This window comes from Colius striatus, chromosome 15 (assembly GCF_028858725.1).
Source record: "Colius striatus isolate bColStr4 chromosome 15, bColStr4.1.hap1, whole genome shotgun sequence".
NCBI lineage: Eukaryota > Metazoa > Chordata > Aves > Coliiformes > Coliidae > Colius > Colius striatus.
Window position 1 is genome coordinate 11930113 of NC_084773.1, and position 14626 is coordinate 11944738.

General features: G+C 38.0%; 1 protein-coding gene across 1 annotated transcript in view; it reads left to right on the plus strand.

Moving 5' to 3' along the window:
• The window catches only part of LOC104561614 (netrin-4), a 49132-nt gene extending 39115 nt beyond the window's left edge, over positions 1–10017 (plus strand). The window contains exons 6-10 of the mRNA XM_010207346.2: positions 1021–1234; positions 2009–2142; positions 3135–3203; positions 4288–4458; positions 5845–10017. Coding sequence (XP_010205648.2) covers positions 1021–1234; positions 2009–2142; positions 3135–3203; positions 4288–4458; positions 5845–5981 — 725 coding nt within the window. The 3' untranslated portion in view covers positions 5982–10017. The remainder of the gene's footprint in view (positions 1–1020; positions 1235–2008; positions 2143–3134; positions 3204–4287; positions 4459–5844) is intronic.
• Positions 10018–14626: the final 4609 nt, after the last annotated feature.

The following is a 14626-nucleotide window of genomic DNA, read 5'->3' on the forward strand; positions in this document are numbered from 1 at the left end:
TTCTCATTTTAATCAAGCTTGTTTGAGTATCAGAAATGAGTGGGTATGTTTGTGCTTGTATTTTACCTCAGTAGAGGTTTTGTCATGAGGCTTGATCATCTCAGCTAGCCTCTGCCCTGATGGAGAGGAGTCAACTGTGTTGGCTTTGCACTGCTATCTGTATATTACTTTCCACCTCATTCCCTGACGCTGACATGTTGGGAGTGTACTGGTGGCATGGGATTATGACAATCCATTGTCTGTGAAAGCAGAATTGCCCACAGGAATTGTAACTACCTCTTTTATTGCCAAGTTGCTTTGAGTTGCCAGGCTGGTATTAAACTGGCATTAGAAAGATTTGTGTTTTTTTCCTTCTATTTGCTCATATCCAAGTACATGCAAAATATGTCTGGTGAGTTTAGAGATCTTCTCGTTCTGTTCACCTTATAACAAATTGCTCATGTATTTGTACAAAACATTTCATCAGCTTCCTTACACATGTACTGTACTGCATGATGAGATGTGTCCCTTAGAAATTCCACTGTAGGAAATATGTGGACACTTTTGATATGAAAAAAGTTTCATATGAAAAAAGTTTCATTTGAACTGAAAAAAGTTTCATCTCATTTGAATCACCTGCATAAAGCACATCTGGCCCAAGAGGGACCAGTAGTTTTGTGATGTCTGTGTTCACAGGAATGACAATGTAGGCAATAGCTATCATTTCTTACTTCATCCATGCTAATAAACCTTGTTGCAAAACATTTCACACAGTGGAGGCTTCCTGCCAGCCCTTCAAACCCTCTATGGTCAAGATTTCTGTAGTAGGGAAGAACAGACATAAATGGGTCCCACTTGTTTTGCTGTACTTGATGGGTTCAAAAGAAACAAACAAAACAATACTGCAAATGTAGGCTGACAGCGAAATGTTTACCAGTTCAGATTTAAACCTACTGAGCAAAAGGAGGAGGGCACTTTGTAAAAGTGTCATTTAATGAGATAACCCCTCATATCTCAGCCATTCCTTCCCTATCTGCATAGCTTGTGCCTGCCAGCCAATGGGCTCAGCCAACACGACCTTCAGCAGAAGCTGGCGATGCCACCCCAAGACGGGATTCTGCTACTGCAAGCCTGGTGTGGCGGGCCCTAACTGTGATCGATGTCTCATGGGCTACTGGGGCTTTGGAGAAAACGGCTGTCAACCCTGTGACTGTGCCAGAGACTGCGACCAGCACACTGGAAACTGTTTCAATGGGTAAAGAAGCCCTCCTTTGGGTTCACTTTGACATAGAGATTCTGTGAAATGAAATAAAGATTCACTCAAATACTGCAGCAATGGCAGTAAATGGAGGATGCTGGAGGGTGTATAGTCTTTGGAAAGGTGGCTGTAAATCATAAAAGATTTCTTAGATTCCATTTGGTGGTTGGTAGTTTAAAGTCCATTGTATTGTCCAAGGCAATCATGAAATTATGACTTTTTGCACTAAAAATAGGGAACTCCACTACCCCATGGAAATATGTACACCATCTTTCAATACACCTGTTTGCCATGGGAATAGATGGAGGAGCCTGGAGAGTTTGCCTCTCATCTGTGCCCAGGGTAAAATGAATTGTAAGGTCTCCCTCTTGTTTCTAGAAGTTAGGCATCAGTACCCCAAATTTGCATTAATCAGTACAGAAAGCCTGTGATTTGCTAAGTGATTGCAGTTTTGTGGATCCTGCAGTTGTCCTCAGTCCCTAACAACATCAGCAAGTGGTTGCTAACTCTCAGTTACTTCATTCAGTAAGAACAAAGAAAAGCAAAACTGGCCCAATGCATAATTACTTAAAAAAATGTTGTCAGCATTAGTAAAGCCTTAAATAAAAGCCAAGATTTTGTGATCTCTCTGTATGGTATGAAGTTTTGCTCTTATTTGCACTCTTAACCTGCAGAGAGCTCATCTGTCTAGGTACAGCCACATGCTACAAACAGCTGCTTCTCACCCATCTCACATCCTATCCAACTCTTCTGGTTTATGTGTCCCTCCAGCTATGATGAGCCATTCTTTAACATCCCCATTGGGGGACAAATCCCTGACCTTGCACAAACACCAACCAACGAGAGCGAAGAGGAGTGGAAATGGAATGACCATGAGCAGGGATTTTCTGCACTGAGGCACCCAGGTACAGCCCTGAGTTTGGGAACATTTAGTAATTTCACTTGGTGCTCATTCTTTCTTTTCTCCACCCTGACTTAAATCCCCACTCATGTCTAGCTTGTCTGCCACCCATCTGCTGGCAACATGTGCTAATCTGAACTATACATTACACTTACACTGTTATTTTCTAAACCTACTGTACTATAACTGTATTATCCAACTTTGGTTTTGGAAATTGGTAAGTTTCCAATAAGATTCTATGGAAAAAATACTCCCTTTTGTTGTCATAACAGTTAGGATTTTCCTTCTTAAGCATTTAGTTGCTTAGAACTTCAAATGCTGTTTGTAAAAAGATCACGTCAGCCATCACTGAAATGCATCACCTCTGGGGTGGAATGCAGCAGATTTTAAGAGTAACACTACTCATGGTGCAACAGTTCAGGAGAGAAAGTATACTGTATCCAGCTAGTTATAAAGTAAGTAAGCTGATAGAATGAGGTGGAGCCTTTAATACTTCAATAGTTCTTTTTGCTTTAGCTTTGCTTGCCGTGTGTGAAGGTCAGCCCTTACCAGCACCAAGGGTTTTGTAAAACTCAGAGGTAGTAACGCCACCTGTTGCATACCTCAACTTTTCTGAGAGAGATATCTTAATACCAGCAAGAAACAGCATTTCTTAGTTTATGGGATTGAACAAGGGTATTATTGCTTCCATGATTTACACCTGGATCCGATTGTTACAAACCTCTTTATGAGTATCAGTTTATTAACTGTACAATACAGTCCATGAGGGCTGAATTCTATTTGACAGCACTGATCAGATTTCAGAACAATTATTGTATTGTCTAACAAGAAACAGACTTACAACAACTGAGCTCACTCTCAACTTACTCTTATGGTCCATCTGGATTATAGGAGCTATGTACATACAACTTTACAACCAAATATCATTTGCTTTTCTTTTCTCTCTCATGTCCTGGCTCTTCTCCAATCCTTTGTGTTCTGCGTTTCCTCTGCTAGAGAAGTGTGTGTGCAAAGAAAAAGTGCTTGGAAGTGTCACTGACTTCTGCCAAATGAAATATGCTTATGGTAAGTGGGTAACATGCCCTCAAGGTACGATAATTTCACAACATTCTCTATGCATGTTATTAGCTGATAGCTATTAAAAATGACAGGACTGGCTAAGTCATGAAATAAGAGGTAGAATTTCTTCTGTCTTTTTTCTCTAGTGACATGTTTGACCTCTGATCAGAACTGAAGAGCATTTTTCATGCAAGGCTTAGTGATGTCTCCACTTACTTAGCTTTCCTCTTTAAAGCAGAAGTCCTAGAATTGCAACTCAGTGGAATGGTTGGTCTCTCCATTGAGAATTAATGATAGAAACCTAAACTGTCACTGGTTTTGCACTTATTATACAAGTTCCTGGTAAACAAGCATGGCCATCTGAATGTATTTAATACAGTTTATGAACACCTGATTCAAGCTATCACATGATGCAAGAAAGGAAACCTCTGGGATCCAAAGGTTTGACATGCTTGTGGCATGACACAGCAAAGCCTATTTGTGAGGCCAATCTAGATGAGACTATCCTGCCAAGAAGTTATGGGATCCTACTAAATTAAAGGAGCGGGTACTTACCATGGCATCCAGATCCTGGGCCACAAAGCAAAACCACTTCTTCTCAAGTGACATACTTTCAGTCTGATGGGAAACTTACTGACTTCCTTCCTATGGAGCAGATAGCACAAGACAATTTTTTTGAGAAGCTAGTGTTAAATCTCAACACAAGTTTTCAAACCTCAAAACATCAAGCCTAGAATCAGTGCACTTCAAATCAGACTGTTAGCTACTAGTTTGTTTTTTCCATTCTTCCTGTGTATACATACAAGTTCTTTCCTATTATCTCCAGGCATTTACCATCAGCTCATTAGAAAGCAGCTGCTAAATAGCATGGTGAAAGGATCATTTAACTACTTCAACAGAAAAATCTAGGTATTCTTCAAATTTATTTAGAAGAACCATGACTAAAGTGGACAAGCATTGGAATACACTTTCTGTACAACTGCAGTGTTTTTTCATGTCTTCTTTCAAGGTGTTAAAATTCTACCTTTAGCAGCAAAAATTAAAATGTATTTAGAATTTTTTGTCTCTATCTTGATATATTTTCTGGCAGTGATAAAAGCAAGAATCCTATCAGCTCATGACAAAGGGACCCATGCAGAAGTTGTTGTGAAAGTGAAGAAGGTCCTGAAATCAGGCAAAGTGAAAATTGCTCGGAGCAACAGAAGCATTTATCCAGAATCCTGGACCAACAGGGGATGTACATGTCCCATTCTCAATCCTGGTAAGGAAAAAAAATACTCATCAGGTATTTTTCTTCCCCTGTAAACAGTGATGACAGTTTGTTAAGGACATTAAGTATGGGTAGTCAACACTTCCCATCAGTCTTTCCAGGGCAGAGTCCTTTCATTCATCCACACTAAAGAGGGAGTCAATAGTATACTTCAGTAAAAAGCAATTTCGTAACAGAGAAGAAAATTTAACCAAAAAGCCCAGACTTTCTCCAAATGTTTTACTTTGTGCCTTTATTTCATCTTCCAGAATATTTGTGACTAGATCAATGTTTGTGAGAAGAAAAAACAAAACAAAACCCCTGAGTTCTCTTGCTCACTCTGTTTTCTCACATCATGCTTTACTGCTTTTTGGAAAAACTGGAAATTATGAAAATTCTGGAAAGTGGAAGGAATCTCATTTCTATGCTTTTGTAATGGTTTCAAGTAATGAAAATGGTTTCAAATAATGAAAAGGAAGTGGTGGCTTCTAATCACTCTAAAAATTCTAAATAGTGGCTTCTAATCATTCTAAAAGCAGCACCTAACAGAAAAATTACCTGATTTTTCTCTGAATATATTAAAACCATATCCACTGAAAGGAATTTCTTGTGCTTCACTTAACATAAAGTTCAATATAACCTTTAAGAAAGTTCCCAGCTGAAATTAACCACACACGAGACAGCTGTTGCAAAAAAGGCTGTGTCAAATCAGACTCAGTATTTTTTATTGTACTGTCTCAGAAACATATTTTGTCTTCCATTATCTGTATTGAGTGACAGAATGCATCTGAATTTGCACTGAAGTGTAATATGGAGCCCAAGCTCTCTTCTTGGGGATAGTTCTTTATTTGACACATAAAAATGTTACTTAATGTAGTCCAAATGAAAAAGGTTTTTTTCTTTACTTAAAACTCCAGGGGCACAGTTGTGCGTAATTAAGTATTTACCAGTTCTCCCTGTGAAACTGTGGGAGCCCTGCATCAGCCATAAAATAACCTATATTGCTTAAATATGATGACAGTACATCTGATCCCACACAGATACTTTAAGAGGTAAAATATCACAGGGAATTTTGCTTCTCTGTGACTCTCTAGCTTTACTTTGCATCTCTTTAGAAAGAGAGGGCTTAAGACATATGGCTCAAATTTAAATACTAGAGATATACACCTTATGAAAGCTATGGACAGGTCACAGTCACTGCAATTCTGCAGACTGCTTGACTAAATCTAAAGATCATAGTATGCCCTGACTCATGGTGGAAACCTGATGACTTCTTTCTTCTTGGGGCTTTATCCTCCTTCCTTGCATTAACAGTTGCTTTCCAACACATGATTTTAAAGAAATTCTGTATTTAGTACTGTTTTCTTCTATACACTGACTGAACTTTTCCCCAATTAGGTACTGACTATCTTATAGCAGGCCAGGAGGACTCTAGGACCAGCAAACTCCTGGTGAACATGAACAGCCTGGTGAAACCCTGGAAAGCACATTTGGGAAAACAAGTATCAGATATTCTTCGAACTGGGTGCAAGTAATTTCTGCTTCAGAAGTCACAGGACTGAACTTTTCCTTTTAGTAACACTGCAGTGAAAGGTGTAGTTAGTTCATGAGTTTGCATTCAACATGCTCCTAGCTGAAGTGATGAAAGCAGACTTACCACCTTTCTCCTTTTACATGCTTAGACAGGAAACTTGGGATGTGACTACTTTTTCTTTATTTAAAAAGCAAAGTCCTACCATACAAAATTAACTAGTGCATCATACATAGGTTACAAGTCAGTTCTTAATTTGATTCCATACACCCAGAGAATCGTTTTACAAGGCAAAACTAAAGATATGTATTAGTGTTCCCACACATCAGGTCAGAGCCTGGTATTACTATGTACAAGCTGCTTACATAATGCATTCATTATTTGGGTGTAGTTTTCTTTACAAGTGACCACTTATAGTGACTACAGGCAGCAACGTCAGCTTTACAAGTGGCATAATGCAATAATAATAAGCATGTCAAATTATACTTATTTAAAAGAGCTCAGATTGATTTAACATCAGACTGCAATTATGTCAATATAACAGACTGCTTTCCAGAAGGCAATAATATCCCACTGCTGAACAGAAACAAACTAACATGTGACTTCTCTTGGGACAAAGTCCTTTATAGATGTACATTGCTATCGATGCTTAGTGCAACAGGCTGCTACAGAAGCCACCTTGGCTCACACTTGATTCCAAATCCAAGCATTGCTCTCTAAGGTAATTTTGCTCTTTGCTGTAGTACTTTAGTCTGTAACACCTGTGTAACTAGAGGTTTCACAGCAACTACCACAGAAAAGCCTTAATACTAGGAAAAGAGCCAAAACACGAGGAACTCGCAGCTGCTCTAATGTTGAGATTTAATACTCAAAAGCTACGAGGCAGAAGCAGCAGGTAAATGGATTGGCTGGACTGTATATCAAATGAGGTGGCTATAGTTCCTGTGATAGCAACCTGGCTAGTCCAACTGTGCTGAAGACTACTGGCATTTGATTGCACTAAGTGCTTTCATTCTGCTTTGTTTCTATTGGTCACACTTCAAGCTAAGGTACTGAAGCTGGGCTTCCTTCCCATCATGCCCAAGGATTATTTTTCCCTCCACAGAAGTAAAGGAGTGGTAACATCTGCACTCTAGGTAAAAAATAGTTCTGTTCTGTAAAAGCATTCTTTCTAAATCTATTTTACCCTACCCTACACTAATTAAGAAGTAGCTACTTAAATCATTCCCTAATACAATATTTTGAGGAAGTTGTAGTTTAAATCTTTGTCCCCTGTCTAAGAACTCATCAAATCAAGCTGGTTGGAGCACATTCCCTCTTCAAATAAAGCAGAAGTTATGATGAGTCAGTCTATTCTTTCAGGGCCTTAGAGAAAAAGCATGCACACATGCTAGTTTTGGTTATTGCTGTTCCACGTCTATATATTTTTTTAATGCTCTCAGGAAAGAGGAGGTATCACCATTTAGCACTGACTGGCACATGGAGTATCTAGAAAAACATAATACTAAAGCAGAATGATGGAAGTCCCAATCCACAACTTAGGCCATCATTTTGTTCTGTTGTCACCAGGAATCTGAAAAAAAAACGGTCACTTTCACTCCATTGATGAACAGCAAAAAAATCCCCAGCTCCCTTGGAAAGGAACCTTGGAAATGAACACAATGAACACAAACTCATGATGGGATGACAAGCTGATATTTACAAAATGAAAGCCCCCCTTTCCCCCCCCCCCCAACAGTGTTTCTCCCCCCCCCCTTCAGGAAATCTCTCCATTACTTTCCCTCTTCCACTTCTTTATTTATTTGTTGTTACCTAAAGTGGTATCCAACAATGTGGCATCTCCAACAAGCCATTTAATTAATGCAATCCAACACTTCTTAACCAAGGAATTTGGCTTAATTTAAAATGTCAGTTTACAGAAATTAAAAGCATAGCAACTGTTTTCTTTACCATCTCCAGAAAATGTCTCACAACAAAAAGATTATTTCTCTTTTAAACACTGATAAAAATAAAGATGTGTACATGAATTTACAGTCTGTTCTTAAAAGGCCTCGCAGAAAAAATGAGAATCAAGTATAGTTTAGAATTAAGCTAAGGAACATGCTTTTCAGAGGCCATTTTACCTTCAGATCTCACGTAATGATGGTCAAGTATTGCAAGTATTTGGCTTATAGTCAGTACCATATTAAAGCAAACTCCCATCTTTCACTTTTTTTTGGTCTTAGATTGGTGATTTTGTGGGGAAGCTAAATATATGCAGAGTTACTTTCTATGGATTAAAGTTATTTTTTAATGTGGTCATTTACAAGCATTTCTAGCTGCTGCTAGTAGAAATACTATTGGGAACAAGAAGATCAATACCCTGTTGTGTTCTCTTAGGGCCTATTGTAATACAGTGATTAATGACTACCAAATGTAAGCACTGTAGTGTGCAAACAAGACAGTCATCAATATATCACACATTTCAGAGATCTCAACAGTAGCTGATAAATACATACCTATAGAAAAATGTAAAGTGATGGGGAACCCCAAAATATTCAACTGATTTCTTCTCATTTTCCATTCTTTTTGAAACTCTAATTTACTTGTTGGTACCTGTATAAGTAAGTATACTTCATTCCCTCCATTAGTTAGGAACGTTGTACATTTTATTCCAATAACCAAATCATTTTTAATGGTTTACTGTACAGAGCAGCAGGTACTCCACACAAGCATGGAATTTAATTGGAAAGTGAAAAATGAAAGCCCATCGGGGTGTGTCAACACTGCAAGATGTCTTATTGGTGTCACTACTTCTGCTCATCAGATATCTCTGAGATCACAGAGAAGAAAAATAAAAGAATAAAGTTCTGCTCACACATAGGTACCATGTGCAATCTCTTTTTTCTACAGTGCTACAATCCAGATACTGTCTGAAAATAAGTATCTAAATAGACATGATCTGCATAGATCAACTTAGAACAGATATTGATCAAAGAAGAAATTAAAAGGTTTAAATTGATCCCCATGAGACTTTGGAAAGGAAAAAGGTCACTTCAGGTATCAGTACACAAGAAAATAAAGATGAGCATGAGACAGAACAAGATGACAACTGCCTTCTTAATAGAAGCTGTTACATATTCCTTGGAACAAGTAGACAAGGTCATCCACAGTAAATTAAAAGAACTATCATAGAAGGTATGGTATTCCTGCACCAAGAGACTTGGTTTAGGCCTGTGTACAATATCACACACCTTGTGATCCTCTCTGTGCCTATGTGTTTCAGCTGGCACAGTAATATCAAGAATACTAACACAGAAAAAAAAAATGCATTTGCCCAATACAGAAGTGGCTGAACAGCTTCTTTTAGTAAGTCTGAAATAAGATCAATCTTTAAAATGGCCACAGTCCTACAGCACCAAAATAGGCACGGTGTAGCAACCACATACCAAACAGTAGCAATGACATATCACTTGAAAATCCTGTGTAAAGATGAAATTAAAGCCTTTACCCATCAGAAATGAAGTCTAGAAAGCTGTGGAAAATTGATAATAGGGAAGTTGATAGTTTGAAACAGAAGGACACATAGCAGCAAACTCAGAATTACTGGAGGGTCAAGTTGCTCTCCAACAGCTGTGCAGCACCTGCATCCATGAATACATGATCACTCTGGCAATATGTACATTCGAAGCATTGAAGTAGTTCATTAAATGGCAACTGAGAGTGCTGAGCCCAAACTCCACTGTACTGACATATCACTACGAGTGCTTCTCCAGCTTCTGCTCTGGGCAAGCAGCTAAGAAGGAAAACGTACCCTATGCACAATCTCTGTGCACTACTCTTCTGACAGTGGCTCACTGATAGGAAAAATAAGTTTTCTCTGTAGCATTTACCATTTCTCACTTTCCATGCTGCTTGATGTATTTTTTTTTAATTGATATAATTCACATGATGTGCTCCCTCAAGTCCCCCAGACCTGGAAAAGTTACTGTGTTCTTACATGTTGTAGCACTATTTTTTTTTGTACTTATAACTTCAATTAAAAAATACTCAAACACTTATATTGATGTGAGGTTTGAGATCTATTTTTAAATCATGCAATCCTCAAACCACATGAACATTGTTTTTAAGTTGATACACCACAAACATTCCCAATATCAGGTTCTTGCTTTGATACTTTTAGCACAATCAGGCAAATGGAGAAAAACATTTAGCTAACAAGGCAACCATGATACATGTTCTTTCTACTGAGAAACTTAGCAAAAAAGTACACTTGGTATGAGAACACGTACAGATTAGAAACACATAACAGATAACAGGCCATTTACCTAAGTTAATTGTAATTGAGTAACTGATCAAAACCCAATCCTGCAAAATCTGTAGGTACTTGCAGGCACTGTATTCCTATAAGAATACACATGTGGAGTTTTATTGGTTTGAGATCTAATGAAGTCTAGAAAATAACTATCGGGTCCTTTAAAAAATCCCACACTGCTTCCTTACTCAGAGTTAATTTATAAGATGCAAGGCATGAAAACAGAGATGCATGACAGTAAGTGGAAGATACTCTACCTATAAATGCTCAGAATTTAGGCTCACTTACAGCTCCATACCTAAAAATCAAGCCAGTATATTACAGAGTTTTATCCTTGCAACTCTACATTATATTTGCACTTACTCTTTGAGGTCCTGTACAAGTTCTTATCTTACCTCTATACTTCCACTGAGAAAACTGTATCCCAAAGAGCCAATCTTCATTCTTCATACATTAATGACACAATAAATAATGCCATCATTCTTTTATCTTGTGGCTTAGTAATGTGAAACATGATGTACCATTTTCAATTGCACAGGTGTGAGTCTTAAAAGAGAATTCTGATCCAGGAGACTGCCCTTACATATTGGTACTAGATAGCAGTTTTATATCGGGTGTAATGCTTTCATGACAAGTAACATAAGCCAATATGGGACAACATACAGTACAACTACTGCATGTGAAAAATTGTGAGTCTAGCTCTGCAAATACTAACTTCAATTCACTTGTAACACAGCCTTTATGAGAAACCATGCAGGTACCACCCATTAATAACATCTGTACACACTCCCAACAAAAACCGTAATGGTTATGAACTGGTCTAATCCTAAATCATCAGCTTCACAAACAGTATGGGAAATGCTAACATGCATGGCATCCAACTATCAAATTCCACCAACTCTGCTTGTTCCATGCATGGCCAAACTAGAAGAAAATTAGCTGGATCCAACCTAGTTCATTAGTTTAAGTTCTTTATGTTCCAAGGAGAAAGAAGAGATGGTCTCCTGAGCCAGGTAAGAGAACAGAGCCAATACCTGTAAGAAGTGACTGGCTGTAGGGGACAAGGAAGCAATACTAGTATTTGGGGGCATATGAGAAGGTAACAAGACAGAAAGCAAAAGGAACAGGGCGGAGGCAGCAACACTCACACAACAGTCAGAAAAAGGTCAGAAACTGCAGATGTAGCAATCTAACAACCTTCTCCCACACACCATCTTATGAAGGCAATAAGTGCAATATAAGGGGAAGCTTTCACCTTCTTACAAGGCATAAGGAACTTCTCACATTCAGCAACAAACAAAAAATCAACTGAACCTGTCATCAGATCCAGCAGAACAAATCCTATATCCACTTACCCTTCACATCATTGTTGTGGCATCTGGGTTAATTTGCAATGTGCAATCACTAGAAATCCTCTAGTGCTCTTTTTTTTGGCTGTAGCAGGCCTTGTGAGTCGTCTGCTCACACATATATCAATACCACTTTGTAATAAGCTAGTTATCAAAAAAACCCACAACACAAAAACCCAACCAAAACCATACACCACCAAGAAAACAGCAAAAAATATTTCTTCCTGTTTTAGAAACTGCCTCTCCATTCAGGCTCTGGCTGCTGACTATAGTTTATCGTAAGAACACGGAATTCACTGGAGGAAACACACAAAGAAGAAGAAATAGAAGTCCAACGATTCTTGAGGAAAGTCAGCAACAGAAAGGAGAAACATCACAGCTCTAAATTCAGCAGCCATGGCCACACACTCTACTCCTGGCAAAACTTGCCCCTTCAAGTTTATTTTCCTTGAATTACAAAACGGTTCTTTTTGTCTATCAAGCAGCAAACACTGCACTCTACACAAGCAGGACAAAGTATTTTACAATTTCAATTAAATTACCAAATAGCAGAAAACTAAAAAATATCTCAAGCACTTCAGTGTTGTACATGGCTACTTTCAGTGGATTTAAATGCATGAAGAGGCTGCTCCAGCTTGAATCACTGGATGAGTGCACAGGGTACTCTATCATAAACCCTTGTGCTTCTGGCATTGATGGGTGCAAAAATCATTTCAGGCTTTTACCAATGCTATTAATATATTAACAGCAGCAGTCTGAACTGCTCAGTGTCTTAGTAGAAAGTTATACATAAAATTCACTGATACTTCAGTATTTTAACATACTCTGACCAATGTCTTGGCCTTTGTACTATTAAGATACTTTAGTATTTGAGACAGATAAGATGCTGCTTCTTCCATGCTAAACTACAGATGCATAACTCTTGAACTTGAATTCTAGTCACCCTACCCTCTGCAGTCAGAACTAGCCTACACTGAAGAACACTTAAAAAGCACCTAACATATTATTGTTTGGAGCCTGAGTCTCATGCTCTACCCATGAATTCACCACCAAATTATCCAGTATGACAGCTGAAATAATTTCACGTATTATTAGGTATTATCTTGTATTAGTGGCAAAAATTCTAACATTAGTGTTATCATTGCTGCACTTCTTGGCTCTGTTGGGTGGGTCTTCTCTCAAGTTCTCACTATCACTAACAAAGCACAAGCTCCAGAGGGGTTAAAAGCAGTTGAGAAACAACTGCAGACATGCTGGTGCTGTTCAAAGAAACCAAGTCATGGCAAATGAATACAGCTGATTAAGAAAAAATGACAAACTGCTGGTAGCTTCTCTACATTGACCCACACTAACACTGCTAGAATTTTAATGAGAAGTAAAACAAGAGTCTAAGAAGCATGCAATATTTTTTTTTTTTTCCCTAGGAATAAGAAAGTAGGTTCCACCTATTTAGGTAACAACTTTCCTTAAATGGATTCATTGACCTGTGATCAGATAAGTGCCTTAGATGAACAGGAGACACAACTGTGAGGTTTAACAAGGACATTCTCAATAAGAACTGCATAGGATATATCTTATTTCCAACAGAGACCTGCCAGATCCCCAGTTTTAACGATCCTTAGAATACAGTGGAAGATAAACATCTCCCTCTAGAAACCAGTGCATACATCATTCCTGTTGCAGGGAAGAAGCTGGAGAGAAAAAAAAAAGGTAATTTTTGCACCTGAAGTAAGGTCATATCTCTAGGAAAGTTAGGAAATACAAGTTAAAGTTAGGTCTTTGAAATGCAGAGAAAAGCAGGAAAAAAATAACGAGTAACTTCAACATCTACAGAATGTTTCATCTAATGTTTACCACATTTCGGTGGTTAATTGTATTCTTAATATATATATCATTAAAATTACAAGAGTGTAACTGAAGAAGAATGATTCAAACTTTGAAGCATTACATAGTGATATTATACAAGGCAGCATTTTAGAAACAATGATAAAAGTCTGTAGGACAACTACAATGACAAAACCTAAATGGATAAAATCTAACTGGGATTATATCTGCATATAACAGTTTCAGCTAACAGATTTGTATTAAAAACATTCTATTACATCTAGAAGTGCTTCATGCCTTGCTAACAGTTCCTTTTAGCTAAACTCTTAATAAACATTTAAATATGCTCAGCATGCCAGTTTTCACAGGATAAACTCAAAGGCATAGAATTAAATGAAAAGCAATTATTTCACAAGCTTGACAAATACTGACAGTTACTGCCTTATCTTTATTAAATACTAAAACACCACTGATTGATTTGAGATTTAAAATGGGAGCATGCAACTATAGGATTCTACAAATTTGTACTGGACGTAAGACAACAGGTTACCAAGCCACAGCGGAGTTGGAAAGCAGTAACTCCATAAATATACATTCAAATATTTTAGGTTATATACTAAAAGTTTCTTTTGTCAGTATTAGATTCAGGTCCCTAGCTACTGTAGGACCAGGATTCTTGCATTTTGTTTTGTACACAGATGCTATAAATACTGCTACAGAGAATAAATCCAAAACTTGTAGAGTGTTGAGGCAACGTGAGAAAGAAAAACACAGCAGAAAAAAAAATAGGAGGCAACCTGCTCTTAGAACAGAGCAGCACTTCACAAAGGACTCTTGCTTCTTCACAAATGTGCATTGGATTTCCATTTGAACAACCAAAAGCTTGGATACAAGTGACTTGATTTTTTTATTTGTCATCCAGTGTTTATCTGATTGCCTAAGATTTCATTGTCATGGTCCAATTGCCTGAGTGCCAAGGTTTATCACTACTGCTTTTGTGCCCATTTACTCAGGTTAACTTGGCATTTGCCTTCTGATGCCTGAGAGTCACACTGAGAAAAGTGTCACACTTAAGTTTCTTTTAAAAGCAGAAATGCTGAGAGTACCTGCTATCTGTGCCCTCAGAACCTAGTAGTTTTCAGCCCCCAAATTTTGAGGATCCAACATCTATATTGTAATATA